Source organism: Vipera berus (assembly GCF_964194415.1).
Source record: "Vipera berus genome assembly, chromosome: 5".
Lineage (NCBI taxonomy): Eukaryota > Metazoa > Chordata > Lepidosauria > Squamata > Viperidae > Vipera > Vipera berus.
Genome location: NC_138207.1, coordinates 69,293,713 through 69,321,617, shown reverse-complemented (window position 1 = coordinate 69,321,617; position 27,905 = coordinate 69,293,713). Strand labels below are relative to the sequence as shown.

At 38.4% G+C, this 27,905-nt stretch overlaps 1 protein-coding gene across 1 annotated transcript in view; it reads left to right on the top strand.

The window, feature by feature from the left end:
- STK32C (serine/threonine kinase 32C) overlaps positions 1-27,905 on the top strand; it is a gene marked incomplete at both ends in the record, with an annotated part of 200,185 nt that overhangs the window by 103,219 nt on the left and 69,061 nt on the right. Inside the window, one exon of the mRNA XM_081329303.1 lies at positions 8,370-8,425. Within this exon, the coding sequence (XP_081185429.1) occupies positions 8,370-8,425 (56 nt within the window). The remainder of the gene's footprint in view (positions 1-8,369; positions 8,426-27,905) is intronic.

Here is a 27,905-nt window from a genome sequence, read left to right as displayed (position 1 = left end):
GACTAGGGCACAGGTCTGCAACCCGCGGCTCTGGAGCCGCATGCGGCTCTTTCAGCCGTCTCCTGCGGCTCCCAGTCCTCTGCCATGTGCAGTCCAAAAAAAAAAGTGGGACTAAAAAAGTTCAACCAATCAATTCAAATATGCAGGGTAGGTGCATATCTCGCCTTGGCTCCACTCTTCAGTCAAACCCTGTTCTGCGCATGTACGCGCATGTGCACACATTTTTTGTGGCTCCCAGTTTTTCCTTTTGTGAGGGAACCGGTTCCGAGTGGCTCTTTCACTGTTTCAGGTTGCTGACCCCTGGACTAGGGCCTAGGCAAATCACACTCTGTATAAATTGATTCTTATTTTTAAGATTTCAGTATGCTGATGATACCCAGTTGTATCACAGAAAATTAAACACTGCTTTAAATGTTTTATCCTGGAGGCTGTGGTGGTATGGCAAACCCAAGACAGGACTTCACATAGAAATATGTTAGAATTGTTATTAAACTTTTCTGACAGAATCTTTAGTTGGCAGCTCTTTACCTCTAGACATGAATACTTCAGGTCCCTTTGCTATACAAATCTTGTGGCCTGCTGAATTCTAAGCAAAACTAACTTTTAAATTTCCTTTAATATTTTTCTGATATTTTCTTTTATTTGTAACTCTTCAAATTCTGCCTTGTTGCATAGAGACTAACTTTGTGGAAAAACAAATAGCAAAAAAAAAAAAAATAGCAAAATTGAGTCATCAGAAAAGAAAAATTATTATGAAGATGTTGCACATAATGTGGAAGCTTTTGAGTTCTTTAGAACTTTGCATCAAAGCAAATGCTACAAAAAGTGAGAGATGCAGATGAAAACAGTATAAAAAGTTAGCTTTGCAGCTCATACTCGATGTCAAAATGGGTTTGCAGGCAGAATGGATTTGTTAGAGATGTAATCATAGTTGGAGATTACTTAGCCTTCAGCTACAAAGGAAAGGATTCTCCAGCTTTGAAAACAAAGTTTATTAAACCCCAATCTGTTTCTCACCACTACAGAAATGCAAAGGCACCTGGTTTGATAGAAAAAACACAAAACAATCATTTTATATCAGCAAAACCAGGGCATTTCATTAGCTATGGAATCAGGCTAAATAAAGTAGCATCACTGGAAGCATTTGGTTTTTTTCTATGGGCGAAAGAAAGCTATTGTTGCAAAGACAGTTGTCTGAAAGCTGTTTTGTTTAAAAGGAGAAATCATTTGCTCATCATCATTTTTATAAAATCCCTGAAAATATAAAAGTGCATGCTAATGTACAAATCATGAAAAACCACTATAACTTGCAAGAAGGAATATTTATGGAGCTTTTTCCTTTTTTCTGCTATCCTGTGTTGAAAATGATAAAATAATGTTAAAGATGCAAATATACAAATGCAGGGAGATATGTAAAATGAGATGGATTTTAATATGTAGATTAATAACATTCTACAAAGCAATTTTAAAAATAAATCTTAAACATAAATAGATAGCTCTGTTGTTGAATGATGAGGACTACTGAAGGAAAATAAGGACATGAGGTATTTTAAGGACCTGAATCACAGACTTTAAAGTAAGATACGGATTTTTAGATCTTACTGGTGTATTAGAGACAAACAAATTACTGGGTCTAAACGGTCTCCATCCAGGATTTCTAAAAGCACTGAGATATGAAATTGCCACTCATCTGAAAATATGTGTGACATGTCGTGACTACAAAGTAGTTGCTTGGTTCATTTCATTTTTCCTCCATATTTCAGAGCTTTCAATACATTTTCTGTTCGTGTTTACTATGAATAAGCAAATTCTGCTATCTTCTAGGAAAATCCTCATCAGTTTAATCAGCACAGCAAGGAATCTCTCTCTCCTAAATTTAATTAATGTACAGTACACAAAAATACATGTACACTACACAAAAATACATGTTCTCATGGTGATGTCACAAACCTTTTCCAGCTAGACTGCCTTAAGTAGAATGAAATATACAGAAAATCAAAAGTCCTGAGTCTTTATATTCTGAGAAATGGGAAGCAAGCATGATAGGGGCCAAATGCTTGTGAACAGAAAGCCTGCATAGTTGAAAGTTTTTGTTGATGCAGTGAATGTAAATATGGATAAACTAACAGCAATTGAACAACTATGTTGGAAATGAATGATAGCAGTGGGTGGTGCCAAAGCCAAGCTTAGTCCCCCTGTCTCAACTGCCTTTTTAAAAATTACCTTGTCCCTTTAATTAAATTAAGAGATTCAAGGTGTTGGTGACGACCTATAGAGCCCTAAATGGCATGGGTCCGGATTATCTTCGGGAGTACCTGCTGCCAGCATCAACTTCCCATCGTCCTGTGCGCTCCCACAGGGAGGGCCTCCTCAGGGTGCCGCCGGTCAGGGACTGCCGGCTGGCGGTCCCCGGGGGAGGGCATTCTCGGTGGGCGCGCCTGCCCTTTGGAATCAGCTGCCTGTGGAACTCCGGATGGCCCCCGACCTTCGCTCATTTTGCCAGGACCTAAAAACCTGGCTATTCGAGCTTGCCGGCCTGGACTGAGGGTTTAGGTTTTTAGTTTTTAATTTTCGGGGCTATTTAATTTAATTCTATTTTAACTTTGTATATTGTATTGTTTTAATTGCCCTGTAAACTGCCCTGAGTCCTTCAGGAAATGGGCGGTATATAAATCCAAATAATAAATAATAAATAAATAAATAATTAAGGCAGCATGTGGGAAATCAAAGCTCTATTTTCAACACCACATATTTCTAAAATTGTTTTCAGAAAGCAAAGCTAATTGGTCCTTTCGGTTTGAGTTGTGTTCACCTCCTTCCAAAAGGACACGTATACAGGTAGTCCTTGATTTACAACAGTTCATTTAGTGACTGTTCAAAGTTACAACGGCACTGGAAAAGTGAGTTAATATTTTTCACTTATGACTGTTTGCAGCATCACTATGGCCATGGGATCAAAATTCGGACTCTTGGCAACGGATATATTTAAGATGGTTGCAGTGCTCTGGGGTCCCTTTTGCAACCTTCTGACAAGCAAAGTCAATGAGGAAGCCAGATTCACTTAACAACCATGTTAATAATTTAATGACTGCAGTGATTCACTTAACAACTGTGGCAAGGAAGATTGTAAAGTGGGGCAGAACTCACTTAACAAATATCTTACATATGTTTTGGGGTCACTTGTGGTTGTAAACCAAGGACTACCTGCACACACAAAAAAGCAGTGGGATTCCTATGAGAACGTTTTCCCAAATTGCAGCCTTTTTGTGAAATGCTAAGTAAGCTCTGTTAGCATTTTCCATGATATCCTTAAAATTCCAGATATGCCTATCACCCCGAAAAGCAGCCACTGAGGATATTTCATTTCTTTTCTGTAAGAGATAACAAACTATTCAAATAATAGAAAGAAGTAACCTGTATAGTTTTTCAAAGAACTACAAAATACATCATAGAATAGTATAAAAAATTATTTCTTAAATTGTTTCTTTCCCCCTTGCCACTTTTACAAATTATGGAAGACCCCAAGAGAGTGTTGGTTTGTATGGGTTGTAATTATCAGTATTTAGTGTATTGAAAATTATGATTGATGGGATTTTAATACTGTATTCTTACCTGATGTGGGCTGTCAAATAATTTAGATTTTGTCAAACTTTTGATTTTGTTTCTTTCTTATTACTGGGAGAGTTCTTGGGCCATATTTTAAGAAATACTGACTTAAAACATCCTCTCGCAGTTCTACAAATCTGCTTCACATGATCCCTGTGTTACTAGAACAAATAATAAGGAAGGCTCAGTGAAGAAGAAAGGCAGGATTCCATTTTGTTGAGCGATGTTATTTGCATTCGAGATGGACACCATTGGATACGTAACCCCATTATTTCAAGTTTCTGTTCTGTTTGTGTAATTATGCAACCCAGCTGCATTCCATTTCATTTGTATTTTTCAGAATACTTTTTTTCAGGCAAATTATTGTCAAGTTGAATGCCTTTTTGTGTTTTAATGGATTGTTGCTGTCAAAATGATGTCATACTGAAGACACTCCGGTGGGTGAAAATGGTTCATTTTGAATAGGCAACAGCTGTCATTTTGTTAAGACTGTGCGCCATGAAATTCTAGCCATACTTACACATATCTTGGCTGTTGTAAATCATGCGCAACAATAAGACAGTTGAGCTATGATTAAAAGACAACATTCTTTGTCATTGGAAGAAGGGGGAGGGAAGGGAGTGTGTATGAGAGAGAGAGAGAAAGAGAAAGAAAGAGGAAAGAGAGAAAGAAAGGAAGGAAGAAAAAATGTGTGTGGTTCCCAGCAACTTTGCTTTTGGAACAGTCAGATCTTTTGTAGAGATGTATTATTATTTTTATAAATAATAAGAGAGTGAGAGAGGAATCAATTCAGCATACAGAAAGCCCCTGGTTTAATGAGTTCTGTTCCCAAGGTCTGTCCTTAAGTTGAATTTCTGTGTAAGCCAAAACAGTATTACTATATAATGTTGTATTAGTATTGTTTAATGAACTTGAACTTTGGTGTTTAGCTCTAATTTTGCTACATTAGGCTCCACACTTAACCATAGATTGTCCTTAAACTGGGGTGTTCTTAACCCGGGGACTTGCTATAGTATAGTAACTCCTCAACTCACCAGGTTGGGGAAGATTGCTTTAAAGCAGGGGTCCCCAAGATTATCAGTATTGATCCTATTGAGCTTTGATCATGTGATAGTAGCCACTTTCTGGATTTTTTTGAACCCTTGTGGATGCTGCTGAAGGCTATGCTGGCTGAAAATTCTGAGATCTATGTTTTAATATGTTTAGAATCTGCTAGATAGTGAATGGTTTACATAGAAGCAAATGAACTTTCTAGGCTGTTCTTCAAACTAGCATCATTCATTGTTCTAATGTTCTTGCCACAACAATCTTGTCTCTTCTCAACAATCTATTTCCAATTTTCTATCCCCCCCATAACTTCTCTTAAAAGTGCAAAGATTTTCTTATATATCTCCATGCCAAGTTTCTTGTTAACTTGAGATTTAGTTTAAGATTTATTGTCCTCAGTCGGTAGCTCTATTATGTGCCTTTATGCATATATTTATCTTTCTAGTGTGCAGCCATCCTTACTGATCCTTATTCACTTTGAGCTTATATCTATCTTGTACTTTCTCCTAAAATGATATATAGGCATCATAACAAGTCCAGTGTCAAAGTAATAACTTCATTCTCTACTAGCAGAGAATTAATTGTGTGAATCTTTATATAGGGAAAAAATCCCCACCTTACCTCTCAATGAATGAACGAATGCACACACACATACATACACAGGGAAAAAAGATGTGAGAGAAAATCAAACAAGATGAAGAAGAGGGAAATAAAATAGATTCTTGTATATAAATGATCAGCTGGAATTCTGAATTCTTACACTTCAAACAATTGTGGGTAAATTGAATTGTGCTGTTTGCTTTTGCCTTAACAATTGTGTGAATAGGAGTCAGCAAGTAAGCTGTACAGCAGCAGATCACCATTTTAAAGCATTGTTGAATGTTGTCTTAATGATTGCTACCTTAGCTACCTACGTTGTCTGAACAAGGACAGATGATTTGCTTATGTTTCCTTAGTTAATCTGTGGGTTTTTTCTCTACCCACTCCCATCCCCAAACCTCTAACCCATGGGGTGGCAAGAATGGCTAAAAATGGAAGGGAATAACTAGGAATTGTCAGAACAAGCTACAACAAGTATATTTATATGTATCCTAAGTTACCCATTTAACAATTTTTAGTGACTTACATCTTATGAAGCCCTCAGATATAGAATAAAGCCATCAAATAATAGCCACATCATACCTTTCCTGCAATGTTTCCCTCCCCTAATTTGGAGTACTTTTTGCTGGATGCGGACCAGGTATTCTCTATATCACTGTTTCTCAACCTTAACAATTTTAAGATACGTGGACTCCAATTCCCAGAATTCCCAGATAGCATGGTTATCAAAATGAATTTCAGTGGACAGTCAGTCACTGATACTTTGGGTAGCCATCTTTCTTTGTATATGTTGTTTCAGATATTGGCTTATGTTTATTGATCTTAATCTTGTCCACTATCCAATTCTGGGACGTGGGCAATGATTAAGTTATACATCAAATAGTTGTCTCCATTTATTTACATATCAAATAGTTGTCTCCATTTATTTACACTCTCTGTTCTGAAGGTTCTGTAGAAAAGGACTGTCTTCATTGATTTCTGAAATATTAATAGTGAAGGAGCTGTTGGAATCTATGAGGTCAAGCCAATCCTGAGCAAATATATTACGACAAGAATTGTAATATATTTATTACACTTAATAAATTTATTAACATCTCAAGTGGAAGATCCCAACAGTACCAAGCTATGAAAGATAAACCATAGATATAATTTCTTATAAATAAAAACAAGAAATTTGAAGGGGACCCCAATGCCCAGATTCTGGACATTGACATAAAAAACTGATTCTAGATTGTCTTTGACCTGTACAGTGTACTGTGACTGAAATAAACAATGGCTCATCATAGTACATTGACAATGTACTATGATGTTTGAGTTACATATAAAATATTTCAGATATTGTATACAGAAAATCTTGATTAATCCAGATGTAAGGTATTTGCCATTTAAAATCAGAGTTTAATTGAAAATTTAATTTTATTGATTTTCATAACATTTACCAGGATTCTGGAAGGAAAAATTATTTTTATATTGTTGGTATAGATTTTTATTTAACTAGATAAATTAATAATATAGCATCTCATTATGATTACTTTTTAAATATTGTGGCCATTATCCTAATAGTAATCATTTTTTTAGTTGCTTTGTCTGCATATCCAGGCCACTTTAAATATAATTAAAGTGATATATAAACTCATTTTCCTTCCTCCTTTATTTTCCATTATAGCTCTGGTATTAGCTAGGAGCAAAAGTTCAAATGGAGCCATAAATCAAAAGAACAGATGCCAGTGGCCTGTTTTCAAAATGTTGATTTCCTCCTAGCAGTAATAATAATTACATAGACTGCTGTGCATTTGATAAAAAACTGTTGCCTCTTTGCAAACAAAAAACAGATGTTGAAATATTGATGATAGGTATTTTTTCCCTTTGAAAACCAGTATATGGAAGGTAGAAGGGATACAGACAGTGATGAGATTCAAATATGTGAACAACCGGTTCTCTGTGTGGATGCTCCTTCCGGAAGTCCATTCTGGGCCTGGACAACAAAAAATTAGCCACCGGTTCTGCCGAACTGGTACGAACAAGCTGAATCCCACCACTGGATACAAACACTAATTTTTTGCCACCATCCAGTGCACATACGGATTTTTGCAGCTTAGTTCAGATAGCCCTTGCTGAACCTTCTCCTGCTGCCTTGTTTTTTTTTGGGGGGTGGGGGGTGTATTATATTTCAGAGATGTCAGCCTTCCTATTTTCATGATAGGAAGACATCTGCTTTTAAATGCAGGGTGTCCCAGTCTTACTTATAATTTGGACTTAGGGCCCTTAATGATTTCTGGTTAAAATGATCTTTCTAAATTTGGAGCAATTGTCAGGGTAAAAACTGATGAATGGGTTCTTGTAGCTCTTTCTATTTTTAGCCCATGATTTCTTTCCTTTATCTATTAGCTTGTCTTCTTCCAGGAAGATGCAAACTGTACTGATTCATTTCCAGATTGATAGAGATTCAGATCTCAATTGTCCAAAGATGACTTTCACTAAACTCCTTTGCAAAATGGCCTACCAGTTTGTTAGGCAGTTCATAGGAAGGTAGTTAAAAAGAACACGAGTCTGTACCCTACCTACTTTTAGGATATATTGGTTTTAGGTAGCAAATAGTTCAATGGCTGGAATTCTTTAGCATTAAATTTTGCTAAATAAGATTCTACGTGAGACCCGTGCCTGGAAAGGAATACTTTTGACTGTGGGCAGATATCAAAGCATTTTAATCAGTGAACATTACAAGATTTGTGATACACTACATGTATATTAAAGGCGAAGGAAGAAAGACAGCCTACTGTATATATGCAAGGTTTCTGATCATATAGTTCTAAATCTGTAGGTAGTCTGTGCATCCACAGCATTTTTTTTCTCCTTTTCACCCCAGTGCGCATTTATCTTCAAAGCATGGATGGCAGGACCAAATCAGGGAAACCCACATCGTTTATACGCAATAAGAGATTACATGAGAGAGAGAAGGGCCAAACACAGCTAGTTAAATAAGGAGCATGAAACAATTGTTTAAAAAATTAACTTTCTATAATAGCTGTTTCCTATGTCATTGCCATTCTTCTATAAAATACATTGACAGAGGAATAAGAAGAAATGACAGATTTTGTTTTGTTTTGTTTTTATAGTGAACTTTGATCACTTCCAGATTCTTCGAGCAATTGGAAAAGGAAGCTTTGGCAAGGTAAGGAAACATTGCAGTTGGAATTGGATAGAGATCGAGTGCTACACAGTGAAGAAACGAAATAGCCTTTGCTTTTGTTAGAAAGCATGTGTGTTTTTCATCCTAATTCTCTGATAATTGGACTTTGAGTAAACATGCACAGGATTACATTCCATAGTATGAGATCTTGGTAGAAATCCTACAAACTTGGTTATCGTTTGGCTTTGACAGTATTATCTTCTGATCCTTTGAGCAAGAGTCTGTCGAGACTCTAGAAAGGGTACAGAGAAGAGCAGCAAAGATGATTGGGGGACTGGAGGCTAAAACATATAGGGAACGGTTGCTGGAATTGGGTATGTGTAGTTTAATGAAGAGAAGGGTGAGGGGTGACATGATAGCAGTCTTCCAATATCTCAGGGGCTGCCACAATAGTCAAGCTATTCTCCAAAGCACCTGAAAGCAGGACAAGAAGCAACGGATGGAAACTAGTCAAGGAGAGAAGCAACCTAGAACTAAGGAGAAACTTCCTGACAGTTAGAACAATTAACCAGTGGAACAACCTGCCTCCAGAGGTGGTGAATGCTCCAACACTGGAAGTTTTTAAGAAGAGACTGGACAGCCATTTGCCTGAAATGGTATAAGGTTTCCTGCCTGAGCAGGGGGTTGGACTAGATGACCTCCAAGGTCCCTTCCAACTTATTATTATTATTATTATTATTATTATTATTATTATTATTATTATTATTATTATTATTATTATTATTATTATTATTATTATTATTATTATTAAAACTCCAAATTGTATGCATAGGTTCATTTAGAAAAATTATGTAGGCTGCATTTGAACATTTTGATTTGACAAGCTTTTCTCTTTTTTAAAATCTTCTACTATATTTGAAATGTGTATCTTAGTCATCTCTTAATCCAAAAGTAATAAAGATTAAGCAAGTAAAAGTGTCTTACAATCAGTTGAGTCTCAACCTGTAAGCCAGTGACTCAAGAATCTATTATGGCTGCTATGTGTGAGCCGTTATTTCCATTATGATGTGCAACCTTTAAAGTCAGTGCCTGATAAAGGTGCTAATAAAAGTCTGTCTGTAGATTCAGGCATGTGTCACAGAACTCACCATTTCTACATATTAAGCATTCACTATGTTTCTGAAGTGTCTGAAGCATCTATTTGATATACATATGAAGGAAAAGCAGATTTTCAAAGTTCTCAAGCCAAAAACAAAGGGAAAGCTACAAACATGTCATAAAGGACAGTGACAAGACACTTTATTTCATCCATGTATGACTGATTAATAACTGCACTTTCCACTGTAAGTGGAGCTGTTGATCACCTTCTCGATGTAACTGTTGTTTGGTTCTGAAAACGTGAAGCATTGTAATTTTTAAAATTATATCAACTTAAATGAAAAAAATGTAAAAAGTCTGAAGTCTACTTTAAAACAAAACATATATGATGCTGTTGTAAATGCAGTTTGGTGTGTCAGGGTAATACAGCACTACCCATTGTGGAAAGATGGTCTGTTAAAGAGTTTCCTACAGGAATCTAACTTGCAAATGTAGGAAACAAGTAGTTGGGCTTGATAAATCTTTAGCCTGTTTCATCAGATGTTCTTATATTTATTTAATATGGAAATAATTATCAAAGGCATGTACATTTTGGGGTCATTGGCTGGATGGTACAATGGATAGCTCAATGTAAATTCCAACTGGTAATCACAGGCAATACTGCATAATAATAGTAATAGAATAGAATTCCTAGACTTGGGCTTATGATGACTGCTTTTCTTTTCTTTCTGTGTAACCTCTAAATTATGCTAAATAAAGCTAGCTGCAACACTTACCTTAAGAATGTAGAAAACTGAATCCCCGAATTTACTTGGAAAACTAGAACTGAATAGTTTTTTATATGAAAAATCAAGTTTTACTTGCTTTATTTTTTATGGTTTTGTTTCTTGCTGCACTATAATTTAGATAAGAAGGAAGTAATTTTTTGACTTGCATTATACAGTTGGGTCTTAGAAATCATTCCCAGTCTCTATCTATAATTCACTGCATCTACTAGTACAGCGGTCCCCAACCCAGTCCGTGGACCAGTACCGGGCCGCAGCATGCCAGCAACCGTCCACACAAACGGAAAGCCCCATCCACAGGATGCAGGCAGCACACAAAACAACACCCCCTCCGGTCCATGGAAAAACTTCTCTCCATGTAACTGGTCCCTGGTGCCCAAAAGGTTGGGATCCTCTGTACTAGTACATACAGATGGAGCAATGTTATTTAGACTTATATACCAATTCCCAATGCTTTACAATCTTCTCTAAGCGGTTTACAGAGTCAGCATATTGCCCCCAACAATCTGGGTCCTCATTTTACTGACCTCAGAAGGATGGAAGGCTGAGTCAACCTTGAGCCAGTCAGAATTGAACTGCTGGCAGTTGACAGAATTAGCCTGTAATACTGCATCCTAACCACTATGCCACCATGGCTCTCTTTGCATAATATAATTTCTTTGCATGATAGCAGCCTCTTTTATACTGCACATGCGATGTTAGCATTACAATTAAATATTCAAACCAGGAGTGGAGTTGTGCCCATAATATTGCTTTCCTTATTATCTTTGGAGCCTTGCTGGAACAGACTCAGGGTGTCTGCAGGTATAGCAGAATACACTGGTTCCCATGCCATCATGTGCTTGAACATCTATTTTGGGTTAAAAAAAAAAGAGGGAGGAGGGACTAGGATCTGAAAGATGGTCTGCTATATTTCTCCCCTTCTTTTTATTTTTTTCGTTTATACTTCTATTGGAAGACAGTTTTGTTTCTTGACCTAAATAATTTATGTCCTACTGCTTTCCATGGAAGTAATTAAGAGAGACAATAGAAGAGATTTAAAAGAAGTTGGACAAATTATCCTGCCTCTCCATGATTAAAATGCTATGAAGCTAGAACACTTTGCTGACATGCATTATACTTTGTAAGCCAAAATAAGAGCAATGTGTCCTTTATTAATTTTGAGAATACAGGTAGTTCTAGAATTGCAACAGTTTGTTTAGTTAAAACAGCACTGAAAAAAGTGTCTTATGACAATTTTCCATACTGTTGCAGCATCTCCACAGTCATCTGATCAAAATTCAGATGCTCGGCAATTGTCCTATGATGGTTACAATGTCCCGAGGTCATGTGATCATCTTTTGCGATCTTCACGTAACAACCATGTTACTAATTTAACAACTGCAGTGATTCAGTATTAGTGAAAATATATTTGTGAAGTGGTTGTCACAGAAAAAAACAATGCAGAGAGAACATTTGCTATCACACTGCATCACTCCAGTTCATGGTGTAGTTAACATATTCAGCTGTAAGTCATTAGTAATTAGTCATGAAGTGAAGAGTCATCCAAGTGTTGTGTGATTCACCAGTAACTTCCACTAATTTCCTAATTTAAAACTGACACATGAGAAGATTTTGTATAAGCTCAACTCAGTGGAGAATGGCTTTTTAAGAAAAGAAGACACATTTCTAATATGATTTATGGCTCAGAAGTAAATTGTCTGTCTGTCTGTCTGTCTGTCTGTCTATCTATCTATCTATCTATCTATCTATCTATCTATCTATCTATCTATCTATCTATCTATCTATCTATCTGCATATCTCCCGTATAAGGTGACTCTGGGTATCTTACAGGTTATAAAGCAAATAGAAAAATAATTAAAACATATTAAATCTGTGCAGATTATTTTTTTTGAAAACTATGGTGGTGCCTTGGTACTCAACTGCTTTGAAACTCATCAAATTTGGTATTCAACCCATTTTGACATGGAAATTTAGTCCCAGTGCTCATCATTTGTTTGATACTCAATGCACAAGCTAGAACTTGTTGCTGTCAGCTGCCTTGTGACTCGCTTATTCCTTATGGGAAAAATTTGTTTGGTACTCATCATTTTTGCTACTCATTGTGCCTCTCAGAAACAATTAACGATGAGTACTGAGGTACCACTGTATATAGTGGTATTGCATAGAAACCAAAACTAAGAGATGGATGGCATAGGAATGAAGTCTTCTTATCCCATCAACCACATTCAACTCAAGTCAACTGGCAAAGCCAAATGTTAGTACCTTCCAGAAGGCCAAAAGGGAGGGGGCAATTCTCACTCCCAGTGGCAGACTGTTTCATGGGGGGTGGGGCAGAGGGGAAAATGCTCTTCTCCTTGACCCACCTGCTGGAATTCCTTAGCAGATGGGATCCATTGCAAGCCTGTTCTGGTGGCATGAGTGGGGCAGGTTTTTCTCATTGGGGAGACTTGACTCTTCAGATATCCTTATTGCTTAGTTTTAATAATTTTAAATGAAAATGACAACATTTATGTAAATGTATCAACATCTACACTATAAACATGTACTAAATACATTCAGTTAAAAGATATCCTTGAATTGAAATAAATTTCTGTCATCGCTCCCAAAATGTATATTTGCTTTCTCTTTACATACTAGTTTATGATAATTTCACACTAAGTGGAAAAACAACAACACAAAGGTCCTCTTTTTGCGTGTTAAGATATCACCCAACATTATGGAACTATCGTTGACATTTCAGTCATTGTGCAGTAAGATTATGCAGGAATTTGAAAAAGCAGCACTGAAAAATGTTTCTAAAAATGCTATCACTAGTTCAGCAAAGTTACGCTGTGAAGAAAAAAATTAAATGTGTTTACATTATAATTCTACCTACATTTATTATTAGATCCAATTGAGAGAAGTTTTTTTAAATCATGCTGAAAAATAAAATTGAGTTAAATAATCCATTCATACCTGTACAATATAAACAAAACTAGATATGTGATGTATTTCTTGTTTTGTTTATAAAAAAACCATTTTTTGCTTATCATTTTTGGAAGATTGAGAAGACATTCTGTGTCTAATTAATAACTAATAATCGAGCCTTGGTGGAAAAATTCAGGCCTCCTTTATAAGTCATTTAGAGGTGCTGCATGTAGGTGATGCACACACACGCACACACACATACACAGACACAAAAAGACTTTTACAGAGAGAGAGAAAACTGTATTTTTCCTCCATAGAACCATATGTGAAATAAGTCCAAGAATGGGGCTAGTGGTGTTGATTTATCCAGCAGTATATAAATAGATTTCAATAGACTTTGCATCTACTTTCTCATGCTTCCGTTCAGAGAAGATTGGAAAAGATCTGATACGAAGCAAAATGGGAACTAGGCAGGTTTGGATTTGATTGCTGTTCACCCTAGCAGTTGTATTGTTTTTGAAGATAATATGAAAAGATTATCCCAGTATTATCTACATCTTTGCCTCTAGACTGAGTTAGGACATGCCTGTTTGAAGCATAGTGATAGTGATGATACCCCTAGTTCACCTATATCAGTTGTAGGCAACCTTGGCTCTTTTATGCCTGGACATTTGCATGGACATTTGCGAGAGTGAGAGCTCCAATTCATGTCTTAATGCAGCTTCACCAGTAGATGGTGCTATAACATTTGTTTCAGGCATCACTGTGGCTCTGTATGTCCTTTGGGACAGCCCATAATCATGTGACATAGGAGCCTCCGGTTCCCATTTGTCTGGCATGACACTCAATGATGGGCGTGACTTTGGCTTTGGGGAAGAAGGAGGCAATATGGCTTCTTCTTGTGGGTGTGGCAATATGGCCAATTTCTGCTCATAACTCCTCTCATATTGCTGAATCATTGATACATATTCCTTTGCCTGCTGCAAACGCTTTTCAAAAACCCCAATTTGTTCACAGTAGCCTTGCATAGCCCTATCTCGCATAGTTCGCTTGGGACTTGAAGGAGCAGAAGGAATTTTCTTCGGCTGAACTTTAGGTTTCGCTCCAAGCCTTTGAAATTCATCTTGAGCCCCTGGAGTGTGAACGTTTTCATGGGCAGCTGCCAGGGAGCTTGGAAAAGTAGAAAAAAGAACGACTGACCTTGCATCGTAGACAGGAGCAGGTGCATCTTCTCCAAGGCGTGTGGCTGAAGCGATCAGAGTTTGTAAAGTTAAAGGGAGATGCCCCACAGACAGGCTCCTAGCCTCTCTTTTCATCCGTGGCTTCCTTCCTGACATGTTTCAGCAGTTAATCACCGCTGCCTCGCTAGAACTAACTAACTGATAACAGCCGCAGAAACATGCATCTCCAAAAACATAAATCAAACCATCCTCTGCTACCAAATGTCAAGGTATAAATCACCTTAGTAGAGGGCGAAGGACCGTGCTTCAGAGGATGCATGATGTGCATGAAGGAAGGAAATAAAACACGACGCATAATCTTACTAAATACCTTTTAATTACAAAAACTAAATATATATATAAAAAGAGAGCTAGCTGACTACATCCTAACATAACAGACAATAACAGCAAAGTGAAAGAAAGTAAAGAATAACTGTGAGAAACTTTTTCTAGGCATACGCACAAACCAGTCTGAAACCATAACATAGCTGGTCATATGGGATTCACTATGGTTACCAGATAAGCTATAACCACAGGTGCAGAAAGCAGAGAAAATGTACAGTTAGAAACAAACTTTTCTGACGAACTAAAAAAAAACGTGCAGTGACAACCCCTGACCTATATTGTTTGCTTCATTGCCACAAAACAGTGTAATTAAATATTTTAATTGTAGGACAACTATGTTATAAATCAGGGCTTTTCAAACAGAGGTACGGGTACCACCTGTGGTACATTGGCACCTGGCAGGTGGTACGGGGCCATCCTAGAAAAGTGATAGTGGGGGAGGAGAATGAGCTGAACCGGTGGTAGCACCGCACAAGCCTGAGAGAGATGGCTGGAGCTGCAGGGCTATCAGGGCTCAGCGGAAGCACCAGGATCAGCGCCAGGCTCCATCTGGAGCTCAGCACTGATCCTGGCGCTTCTGCTGAGCCCAGAAGAAGCGCCAATCAGCTGGAATGTTGCAGCATCTCCAGGGTCTTGTGATTTACATTCAGATGCTTGGCAACTGATTCATATTTATGATGGTCACAGTGTCCCAGGGTCATGTGAAGTGACCAAAACCTGCTGCAACCACCCAGCAGAGGGGGGGGGGAATAAAAACCAAATGCCCCCCACCCCACTCCCGCTGCCAATCCTCAACAGAAATGCTCGGACAGGAAGAGGAGCACCGCCAAGTGGGCAGGCAGGTGTCTTGCTCGGCTGTGGCTTGGGGGGCACTTTTTTCAGTGCCATTGTAAGCAAACTGTTGTAAGTCGAGGACTACCTATACTTCATCACTTTTTTCCTTTGTTTTTTGGGGGGTCATCAAGTTGTACTCGGATGTTGCCATATCCTAAAAGTGGTACAGCGGGTGAAAAGGTTGAAAAGCCCTGTTATAAATTACTGACAAAGACCAATGGAATTCTGCATAGTTGTGACAATTTGCATAATCACAAATTCTGCATAGTCACGACAACTAACCAAATTCAAGGTGTGTGTAGTGGGGCTATTCAGCACTTTGAACTTGAAAGGAAGGAAAGAAGTTGATCAAGGAACACGTGGGGATGCTGAGTAAACTCCTAAAAGTAGAAGCATCATTTAGCCATGCATTTTAACGGGCGTGAAGCCTTTTTATATCCTCTTTAGACATGCATACACAGACAGTATAGGTTCCTGATACAGGCCCCAGAAAAATGACAACATACATAATGACACCCGCAGTACAAACCTCTTTCTTACACGCTTGCTTTTCAATGCCTGATGCAAATTCAGAAGTAGCTATAGTTACATTATTTTGAAATTTGGTAGCCCTTTTTGCACCACAGTGGATACAACGGATACACAAACATTCTGCTCTTTTTATTTTCTATTACTTCATCTTCTTTCAACAATCTGTAGAGCATTCTTAAGATGGAAATGTTCTATTTGAAAGTCCACCTGCGATAGTCTTGTATAACCAGATGCTTATTAGATGCATATTTTGCTGGAGGATGACTTATTTACAGTCAGTATCTTGACCTTGTTAGTCTTTCCTTTCTTCTCTGATGCTTGCACCTACAGAATGTGTTTTGCATGTTTATGTGTGTGCCTGTTTATGATTGACAGGGTAAAAGAGAGAGATGTCTTTCTGATCAGATATTGGAACAAAATACGAAACTAGTTTTTCCAGCACTTCTCTATCTTCCTAAGATTGGAACAGAAGTGGCAGGCACTAGAAGTAACTGCTATCCTGCAGGTTGAGGCTCAAAAGTTGTTTAATTTGGACCCTTCCTGTTTCAGGCAATTAACAGTAAATTGAACAATCTAAGTACAGAATGAAACAGGTTCTGCATTTACATTGTGATTCAATAAGCCTGCTTCCAGTTTTTATGACATGCTGTTGTGAATCCAGAAAGCCTCCTGCATAAATGGAATTACCTTCTATCCTAGAAACACCATCTTGGATATGGCACCTTGTTTCATGGTCCATATAACAAGCTTACATCTGAGTAGGCGTTGGTAGCATTGCATCAATGGTAATCACTTTTAAAATAAACAAACCCCCAATTGTTTTAAGCCTGCGGATAGGGTGTCTTTTATTTTATTTTGATTGGAAAGATGGCAAACAGTTGCAGGGGACTAGAGGTCAATGACAGGGCAGGGAAAAATTTCAGGGGAATCGGAGGCTGGTCTGGGAGACCTAGAAGAAGCACTGCAGACTTTCCAAAGACTGGAATTTCTTGCTAGTTTTTTTTCTTCCATAAATTGGTAATGAGATTGCTGGATTTGGCAATTACAAAAAAAGGAGAGTTTCTTCTCCTTTAGGGAATACACTTTCTTTCCTTGATAATTTTAAGATGTGTCTATGTTCCTGAATATCTTGACTGAGAAGGGGTAGCTAACTTTGCCACACATTTCTAAATGTATAGCAGGAGTCCCAGCCCCTCGGGCTGCGGCCTACAAGTGGGCCATGAGCCCTTTGGAACTGGGCCACAGAAGTGGCGGGTGAGCAAACGCTCCATTTGCACAAGCGAGCACCATCTCCATTTGCACGAGGGAGCACGTGCTCCATTTGTGCGAGCATGCTTGCCTGCCACTTGCGGAGAGACATTTGCTTTGCCCCCCCCCAACCCCCAGCCGATCTGCAAAGTTGGAAAGGTTAGGGAGCTCTGCTCTATACAGCTGATTTTGTCTCACGTAGATGCAACTCTAAATCTTCATTTATATAAATAAAATAGCATGCAAGTGTTTGTGTGTGACACAGAACCTCTGCTTTCTGTATGCAGGTAGAAAGAACATGTCACCATCCTTTAATTAGTGCTTCCTTTTAAATTTTATTTATTTTTGGGTGTCGGGTATATTGTAACATCTGTTTTGCTGGATAATGAGATCTGAATTGGTTAGGTTTATTGCTATGCATGAATATGACAGATGTGAAATAATAATATACATACCTATATAGAAATACACGGGGCAATGGAGGACATAAGTTGCTTTGCTGAAATGTGGCATAAACAAATAGTGATAAAATTCATTTTAGAATAGCCCCATGGCGAGATAGTTGGCAAATAAATTTAATAATAATTTTGGATTTATCACTAAGTGATGAGTACTATTCAATTTATTTTTCATATGATCCTATTTCTAAATATATTTATTTCTTTTGTTATTTTATTAGATTTCCAACCCCAAAATTACTTTAGGCAACTCACAGTATCAAATAATAAGATAAAACACAGTTCAGTATAAATAAGCAAGATAGTATCCACCCAATCAATGCAATACATGTAGAGAAACTCCACCATGCTGCAAGGCTCAAGAGAACGACCAGGTTTTGAAGGCCTCATAAAACACAATCAGAGTGGGAAACCACAGAGAATTCTAGAGATTATGTTTAAAGGGCAGGCACTACAATAGAGAATGTATGTTTACTGGATCCTGACAGATGATCTTAACCAAAGGAACCTAAAGCATGCAAATTCTGCCACCTCTTACCGGCCCAGGTAGAAACCATGGGAGATATCCCAAAGATGCTTTTTCACAAGGCAACTGGACTTTCTTGTTTTTCTTTGAAGACATTTCGCTTGTCATCCAAGAAGCTTCTTCAGCTCTGGGAGATAGGTAGTCTCTCAAGTAACTTGGTTGTATGCCATATAGGGTATTAAGAGATAATAGCCAGCACTTTTACATCTGAAAGAACACAGGAACCAGTGCAACTCATGAAGTGGAGGTGCCCCAAGGGCCCACTTAAGGATCCCCATTGCTGCTTGTACTACAATATTCTTGATTGGTTAAAGCTTCTGAGTGGTTTTCAAAGGCAGCCCCATTTGCAGGGCATTGCAAGAGTTCAGCTGTGAGGTGACCTGTGTGTGAGGGACTGCCTGAAAATCATCCAGATCCAGGAGGGGAAGCAAGTCACACATAAGATCAAGCCATGCAAAGCTACAGCTACTACCTGCTCTTTGCACAGGATCTAAGAGTCCAAAATGACCTCCAGGGAAATGGGGAGACTCCCCAAATCTAGAGGATTCTAATATCCACAGCCACTAGTCTTGATAGGAGTAAGTCAAAGTCAATTTCTCCCAATTTTTCTAAAGAAATTTGTTAATTTGAAAACACTTCTGCTGATCTGAACAATATAGTCTGCCAGTCTCTTGATTTATTGACTTCTACAAAGATCTGTGCTTTTTCTGGTGCATTTACCTCCAGATCTTAACTGAAAAGCATCATTTTTCTTCATGATGGAATAAAGCAATATCTCTAAGGAGAGACTGGTGCTTTCTCCAGATCTTTTATAGGGGTTTTGTTTCAGCTATCATTGAAATATCTGATCTTTTGATCAGTAATTTTCAGAGTTGGTTATGAATCAATAGAAATTCCTGATGGTGAAAGTATTTCACAAACACTTTTGAAGGACCTTACAGTTTCCACAACCATAGGACCGCAGTGAACCTTGTATTTGTAGTAATTGCTTGGGGTTTAAGCAGCAGATTACCCCTCCTTACCTGATAATGCTGCGAACTGAACCTGCTATATAGAAGAAGCGAGCGAGAAAATAAAATATTAACACAGCCAATCCTCTGACAGTAATGCATTTCTAAGCTGTAGTCTTTCATATAGAAGGTACAGGTAGATATTTTTAAAAGATTCATGGACCCTGTATAACAATCTCTCTTGGCCTCCAAACACTATATCAGTCAACTTTGATTGTCAGTGCCTATTACTAATCTCATCTTCACTCCATCCTATATTTTCTCCAACTCTCCTGCTTATGCCTAGATACCATATAATTTCATTTTCCCAGGCTTTTCTGTATTAAAGAAGAATTTTAAAAGGATGAAAAAACATTATTTTAAATAAAGGGAGTTGTGCCACAGCTATGTAATGTATCGGGCAAAGGGATAAGAGTCAGAACATTTGAAACCTATCTGATACTTGTCAGAGCAATAAATTCTGCAGCAGTGATGTAGTTTCTGGCCTCCTGTTTTACGGATTCGCTGAAAATGGTGCCTTCCCCTCCTCTCATTTGTGAATTGCTTTCTCAATGACAAATGTTGAATTTGTAAAACTTAAATGTCCTTTCCAACTATCTAATTGACACTGGGTCTTTACAGTTGAACTTCGAACTTTAGAAAATGTTAGTATTTTCAGAATGGTGTATATGTGATTACAAATGCCATATGAACGGGCTTGAAAGGAGCTGTTTGAGCTGTCCCACAGTGGATGCATTCGCATTCTTTCTTTTGTATGTTCAGAAACTATCATTCGTGTTACATTGTTGATGAACAGAGCTTCACATAAGGAAGAGACCATAGTCCTAGTAGGGTTGTTACTGAATTCCATGAATGCATGAACAGTAGCCCCTTCAGAGGGATTTTGGGGTGACATAGGGAGGACAACATTGGCAACAAAGGGCATGACCATTAGAGGCTATAATTTGCCTTCTTCATGTAATCTTCAGAGCATGAATCCTTTCAGTAGAAAATTCCTGACACTTCAGCTATCCCAGTAGAAAAACAAATATTAATATTCAAAGGATCTTCCCTCCCTCCCTCCCTTCTCTATAATCATATCTAGATCTTTAATCAATATTTGAGAATGTTAAATGATCCAGGTTGAACATTTTAAATAAGGTAGTTTGTCATCAGTTCCCAACATTTCTTTCTTTTTTCCATCTTACTACATTGTTATTGAAAATCTTTGAAAACCACCATATAAGTCAGGTATTGACAAGAGAGTACCCTGTATGTTCACAGCATGTGTGACTCATCAGATGGTCTCTACAGGAACTGAAAGTAAAATGTACTTTGAACAAAAAAATCGAATAGCCAAATTTCATGAGATTACGACATCATACAGGATTCTGGTGTTTTCACTTGAAATCATACGCTTTGAGCAAGTCACCTAAATCTTGCAAAACTTGAGGGGATATTTCTAAAATCTTGCAAAAATTAGCAGTTTTACAAGATTCTGGCCACTTAAAAATAATCTTAAGTTGTTTCCTTCAGCAAGAACCACCTGCAGTACCCAAACAAACCCTCAGTGGTTTGTGAATCATAAGTTCAAAAAATTTTGGTTGGTAAGAAAATACAATACAGTTAACAAATAACTAGCTGAAACCAGTTACAAAATAAATTACTTTGTGGACCAAAGGCTTAACTAGCAAACAGTATCATTAAATTTATAGACAGAAAATCACCACCAAGGGGGCATTTTTTCAACTTTCTGCTGAGTTTGCTTCAAAAGTTTGCAAGTGACAGATTTACATTCACCAAGGCATGCAAATCATCATGCCACATCTGGTGGTACACCAAAGTGTGCCAAACCCGTAATTTGATTCTTTAAATCAGGGCAGCCAATAAACTTTAAAATAAGAAAGGGATCATTGGACGTCTGGAACAACTATTTGAATCCAGTTCAATTCCACATAGACCAATCCATTCTAGACATTCAGAGTTTGTCAGGGGAGGTATATATTTTTTAAAAAACCTTAAGCCAATTATTAGACCCATAATACTGCAAAACCCAAAAGCGCTCATAGCCAGGGCTTTCAAGGGCAGAAAAGATGAAAAAGGCCTAAAATATCTGTTGGTGACGTCCTGAAATGCCAAATTATTCATCTGTCCTTATAGGGCCAATTTTTCACCATCACTCTTTAATTATCCATTGTGTTTAAAAGCAGCAAGAATCACTGTAATGGGGAAGGGAATTTAGGAAGGAGGGTGTGAAATCTGCCTCTTCTTCTTTGATACCTACAATTTAGGCATTCTCTGCATTTTCAAGCTATTTGAAGGTAGGGTTGCTAGGGCACTTTCTGCAAAGCTATCCTCCTACCCCCCCTCCCTCCCTCTCTCTCTCTCTCTCTCTCTCTCTCTCTCTCTCTCTCTCTCTCTCTCTCTCTCTCTCTCTCTCTCTCTAAGTTGGAACTGCTTTCAACAGAACAGTACTAACCAAACCGTTTCTCTTTGCACTGCTTGTAGACAACAGTTTCATGGCAATCGAAGTTCCTCAGAGCCACATGCATTCAGTGGGATCTTTATCATGTAATTTGCACTTTTGTTATTGATATAATAAGAAGACTCTGGTGGAGAGATTCCTTAAGCCTTTCTGCCCTGGCTCCGTTTAGAATGTCTCCTTCCTTCACATCTATTAATTATAATGGAAATAAAGTTCAGAGGCTGCAGTATTTACTAGAAAGTTGTGATACTGTTTGCCCCCTGAGTTTTATGAGATCACATGCAATCTAGCCTCATATACTTAATGCCAAAATATTATTCAGTCCTCTTTCATGATAACAGGACCTGCGATATGGTCCATGTGAGGGGAATATATCTATATCTATATCTATATATCTATATCTATATATCTATATCTATATCTATAATCTATCTATCTATATATCTATAATCTATCTATCTATCTATATCTATATCTATATCTATCTATATATCTATATCTATATCTGTCTGTCTGTCTGTCTGTCTGTCTGTCTGTCTGTCTATCTATCTATCTATATATCTATCTATCCAGAAGTTTAGCACCTGTTTGGCTGTTGGATAAACTGCAAGGGGAAAAAAGGGTGTCAAATTGCAACTCCTCTCCTGGGGCAAGGGCTGAATTTGTGCCGGAAATTATACAATAGCGTAAACTAAAAAATCAAAGCAAAACATAACTTGGAACTTGGCTTTTATTGCCTTTTTGTCTGGCTTCCTAGTAGTGAGGGCTAACATAATATTGTAAAATGTTGTTAAATAATTTACAGTAGAAAAGTAAAGTGAAACTTCAGGTTCAGTGCATGATATACAGCAGGCACGTCAAACTGCTGCCCCGCTGCTGGTCATTTATTGTTTAATTCTCTTTTAAATTTTTTACTCTATGTTTTTTAATTTTTATTGTTGTGAGCCACCCTGAGTCCTCAGGGAGAAGGGCAGCATATAAATTTAATAAAATCAATTACTCCAAAACCACACCCACCCCATTGCTGGCAATGGGGGAAAAGTTGCGATATGTCGCGGGATGTCATGTGATGTTGCGAGTTTGACATGCTTGATATACAGTGTATAGCAGTCAGCAGAACAGAATCAAGAATGCTTCAGGGCCCTTGGTAGAGAGTGAATTGGGATAAAGAAGAGGAAAATGGTGGCTAATTGCCTTAAATTGATTTATTGATTAAAAGCCTCCCCTTTACTCTGGTTCTCCAGATGTGATGAGTATAAACACTGTAATATTTCATCCTCAAACTTTGAACCCATCCATATCTTTTTTGGGGTTCCAAATTAGAGAAAACTCATCCATTCCAAGACTTATTATTTCAAAATAAACCTCATCAGTCCAATTTTATTCAATGGTAGCTACAGGAAAAAGATGAGAACATTATCCCTCAGATTATTGTGATTATTTTAATTCATAATTACCTGCCTGAAACTACTTGTTCATGAAGTTCAGCAAAGTGCATTATTTACACATCAAGACTTGAACACCGGTACGACCAGCACCTTGGACAGCATCACATTTTCAGCCAGAAAAGGTCTTACAAGTTGTTTTTCTCCTTCCTTCCTTCCTTCCTTCCTTCCTTCCTTCCTTCCTTCCTTCCTTCCTTCCTTCCTTCCTTCCTTCCCTCCCCTGTTCTGTTGTTTCCTCCTTTCTTCTAACTGCCCATTGAAAGGAGGTAATAAAAGTCGAGTAGATTAAGCATGAGTTTAGACTGAAATAGGGCTGCTGTTTCAGAGAAAAACTGTATTTATATGCAATTCAATCCATTTCATATGGGGCTTTTTATATGCTGGAGAAGTTTGGAAGAAGAGAGGAGGCATGCCACTGATGTTTGTACCAGCTTGAATATTTATTTTTATTTTTTTAGAAAATGGCTGGAACAAGGTCTATTATACTTGCCAATCAGTTAAAAAAAACACACCCAAGGACAGAGAAAAAGAAAATGAAGGCTTTCTACAAGGAACAGCCTTAAAGAAGTAAGGTTTTTTTTTAATGAAAAGCTGCAGGAGGAAGAACAATTTTTATTTTAAAATGTTTTGGATTGGTTGGCCTTACTCCTGGCATGTTTCCCAAGTGACTTGTTTTCTTTGAAGAAGGGCAAGCAAAAATTTTATAATGCTGTCTTAGGTCACCCATTCAAATTCAGTCTAAGGACAAAGCAACATAGAAAATTAATAAGCTGCTTTATACTGAGTCAGATCATGGATAAGTCTAGTTGTATTGTCTAAATGACATTTCCATTGCTATGAAATCATTGTTGATTTCAGAAAAGGCAGGCACTGCCACACTTCTCTGTGCATTAATGATTCACCTGTGGAGATGGTTACCAGCATCAAATTCCTGGGTGTGCAGCTAACAAGTAGGCTGGTTTGGTCGCTCAACAGCGAGAAACTGGTGAAGTGGGCACAGCAGCGCCTGCACTTTCTGTGTAGCATGAGAAAAGCTCATCTTCCTTCCCCTGTCCTGACCACTTTCTACAGGGGAACGATCGAGAGCATCCTGTCATACAGCATCACAGTCTGGTTTGGAAGCATCACTGCTTCAGACAGGAAGGCGGTGCAGAGAGTGGTGAGGATGGCTGAAAAGATCATTGGCAGTTCCCTCTCTCCCATCCAGGACATAGCACAGAAGCGTTTGAACAGGGTCCGTAAGATTATCTGGGACACTACTCATCCTCTTCATGACCTGTTTTCCTTGTTACCTTCTGGGAGGAGGCTTTGTGGTATCTGTAGCAGAACATCCAGATTCAACCATAGTTTCATTCCATACAGCATTAACCTTGTGAACTCTCAGGCTTCCTCCTTCTGTTATATATTCAAGTTGGACAGTATTTAATATTTTATTGTTATGTATATGTAGGTGTGTGGGTCTATACATATGTTGTATGTGCATATGTTGTATGTAGTATGTTTTTTTGGGGTGTCATGTATGTGTCTCACTTTTGAGAGCGGGCAACTAAATTTCATTTTTGATGTGCGCTATTCTGACTCTGACTGTTGTTTAATGATGTATCCCCTTGCTGTGACCCCTGTGCCTGGCCTGTATAAGTGGATACTATCACTGTTAACAGCCTTTGCCAGATAGCAGAACTCATGAAATTACCTTTTAATCATCCAGAAGGACCTTTATTTGCATGCAGAGAAGATTACAGCAGACAAGGTGTAGTAGATGATGAATGGACGGTATTTCAAGGTCAAAAGACAATAATGATCCTACTGTCCGCATGTATGGTGGAAGTGAAAGAACGGAGTTTAAGAAGAAGGAGGAAGTACGTCACAAATGGGAGGGGTTGGCTGAACAAATTAACATAAACGTAGTTTCTCAAACAACCACATGGTGGCAGCACAATATGCACTACATAATACTCTATGGCTGATGTAACAGCACATGCGCCATTGTGCCCACAGTAAAAAAAAATGACAATAAAGATTATCTTAATCTTAAATTGTATCTTTTGCATGCATCCTTTCAGGAAGCTACATTTATGCAAGTAAGGAAAAAGTAAGCTTAGTAAAGGGCAGTGGCATGGGGAGGGGGTAGATCGTGGACTCTTTATGATAGAGCATGTTATGGATGTTCTTCCCTAGAGGCTACCTCTAAGACAGCTGAACATAGGTTGTTAGAAGATATTGCAAATGCAACATACCAATATCCTATTAATTGATTTTAATTAGAGGGCTTGCCAGATACCAATGGAAGTGTTTGTTAACCCACTAGTGACCAACTCCTGTCCTGATCAAGAGACTTATTATGATTATTCTGTGGCTTGAATACCGGGGGCTAAGCCACATTTCATTTCCAAGCCAAAAAAATGTAATTTCTTTTATCACAGCATTGATATAGCCTGGAAGCTATATCCACTATCTATTGGTATCCTGGAAATGGAATTACTTGTTCACCCTCAGCAGGTTTCCCACCAGAGCAGTTATGAAATGAAATGTGCATTAGCGATACAGCATGGAAGAGCCTGGGTGACGGCAAACTGAAGTCCGTGACTTGAAAAACAAAGCAAACTCTTTCTTCTTACATGAGCATTTATGTGCCTATTTCATCCTATTTCATAATGAGCTTTATTGGAACTTCTTTCCCTTCTCACCCAGAAACATAACAATATGATCTGTTAGGTGTGTAGATTGACCAGTCCAACTTCATTTTTCATTTTAAATTCCCAGATCCATCCCTAAGTTCAGGAAAGATTTGGGTTTTAGCGGCAGGTGAGTTGCTATCAAGTCTTGTTTGGCTGCTAATTGATAAAAACCATTGCATATTTCTCACGGCAAGAAAGAGAAGTAGCAAACTCCAAGGTATTAGTCTTTATCTGAGAAAAGCAAGAAAGGATTAGGATGACCCTATTTTAAGACTTTAATACATAGGAAAAGTAGGAATGTTTCAGTTGTAAATGTCATTAAAATCTTATTAAAAATTAAGAATCTGTTCAAGTCTCAGCTCTGACTGATGTTGGCAAAGTATTAAGAGCCCAATCTTGTTTTATGCTGCTGTTCTTTTTTTAAATGATGGGTAATGAATCTTTTTATATTTGGGGAAAATAATGGTGTAGATCAAATGCCAGCATGAGCCGCGTCTCTTATACGCTTCCCATTTCTCATTGGAAGGAGGAGTAATTGGAGGAGTGCAAGACATACCCAAGTGGAAACCACAGTCATTTTAAAAAAAGAACATCTTTAGCTTCTGGTCTTGATGTACGGTTGGGACAGTGACTGAAATGTTAAGATAGTATGTAGAAACCACTAAATAAACTGTGCACCAAAGTCTTTTGCATTAAAATAAAATAAAAAAGCAATGTATAGAGCTCATCCATACATCCACTTTTATCACACCTTTTCTTCTAACCTGGATCTGGGAAGGACTCTCTGTTTTCTAAATCTTGCTGCTCCCATAGCATGTTCTTGGTATGCGTCCAGAAAAGGGACAGTGCTGTTTTTCTGGCCATAGAAATGTGCCATGTTACACTGTAAGGGCAGATTTGGACCTCCTGGCTCAAATTCAGATGCCACCAACTACAGGAAGAACTGCCACCAATCACTATAGAGAAGAGTGCCAGGTGATTCTAGTGTGATCTGGGTGTTCTGTTTATTTCCAAAGAACTGTCAGCTGATTGACCAATGCAGGTGCCATCGTGATTTATTTATTTTTTTGATTTCGTGTGTATGCCACTGACAAAGAGGCTGTATAGATGGGGTCACTGGTAATAATCTAATTGGCCTTTCATACCGTATTGTATATAGAATAGAATCCACAGCACATGAAGTGCTGATGAAATTACAGGTAATCCTCAGGTTATGAATGTAATGGAGACTGCCAATTACACTCGTAACCTGAGGATTCATAGGAGAGAATCATGTAACTTGAATGTGATCGCTCACTGTTTTTGCCTACGCTTTCGCTACCGATGCACGAGGTATCTCAGGGAAGGGAAGGCCATGGGGGGGTCCCTAGTGTTTCCAACCACGCTAGGCCTCTCCCGATCCACTGAGATATCTCATGCTTCCCCCGTTTCCCCCGTCCTGTCTAATTGGGTCACTTACCTTACATAGATCTCAATGATCAAGGGAGCTGTCTCCTCTCCAGCCTCTCTGCCGCCATTTTGCCCTGAGCGAAGGGTTGCCGAGGCCTGCAGGGATAAGAAATTGCATCCCTATAGGCTCCGGTTGTCTTTGCAAAAAGCCTTTGCTGTCGAGAACGAAGGCCGGGAGGGGTGTGCGTGCCCCTCCCGGCCTCCATTCTTGGCAAAAGCTTTTTTTTGCAAAGATGGCAAAAGGCTTTGCAAGCAGAGAGAAGGCTTTGGTGCTTCAGGCCTTCCCTTCGTTTGCAAAGTCTTCCAGTACTGTGAGATCATGTGAGATCAGTAACATGAGATCTCGCACTACTGATCTCGCGTGATCTTGCGGTGCTTTAGTGCAAACGCACCAAACGCCTGAAAGGCCGAAGCAGACCGACAAACCGAAGGCTCACTAGATCTTTGCAAGGTGAGTATCCGCAGGCCCAGTGCCTGTGGAGACCCAGCGGGGGGATCGGCAGGGCAAATGTTGCAGTGCC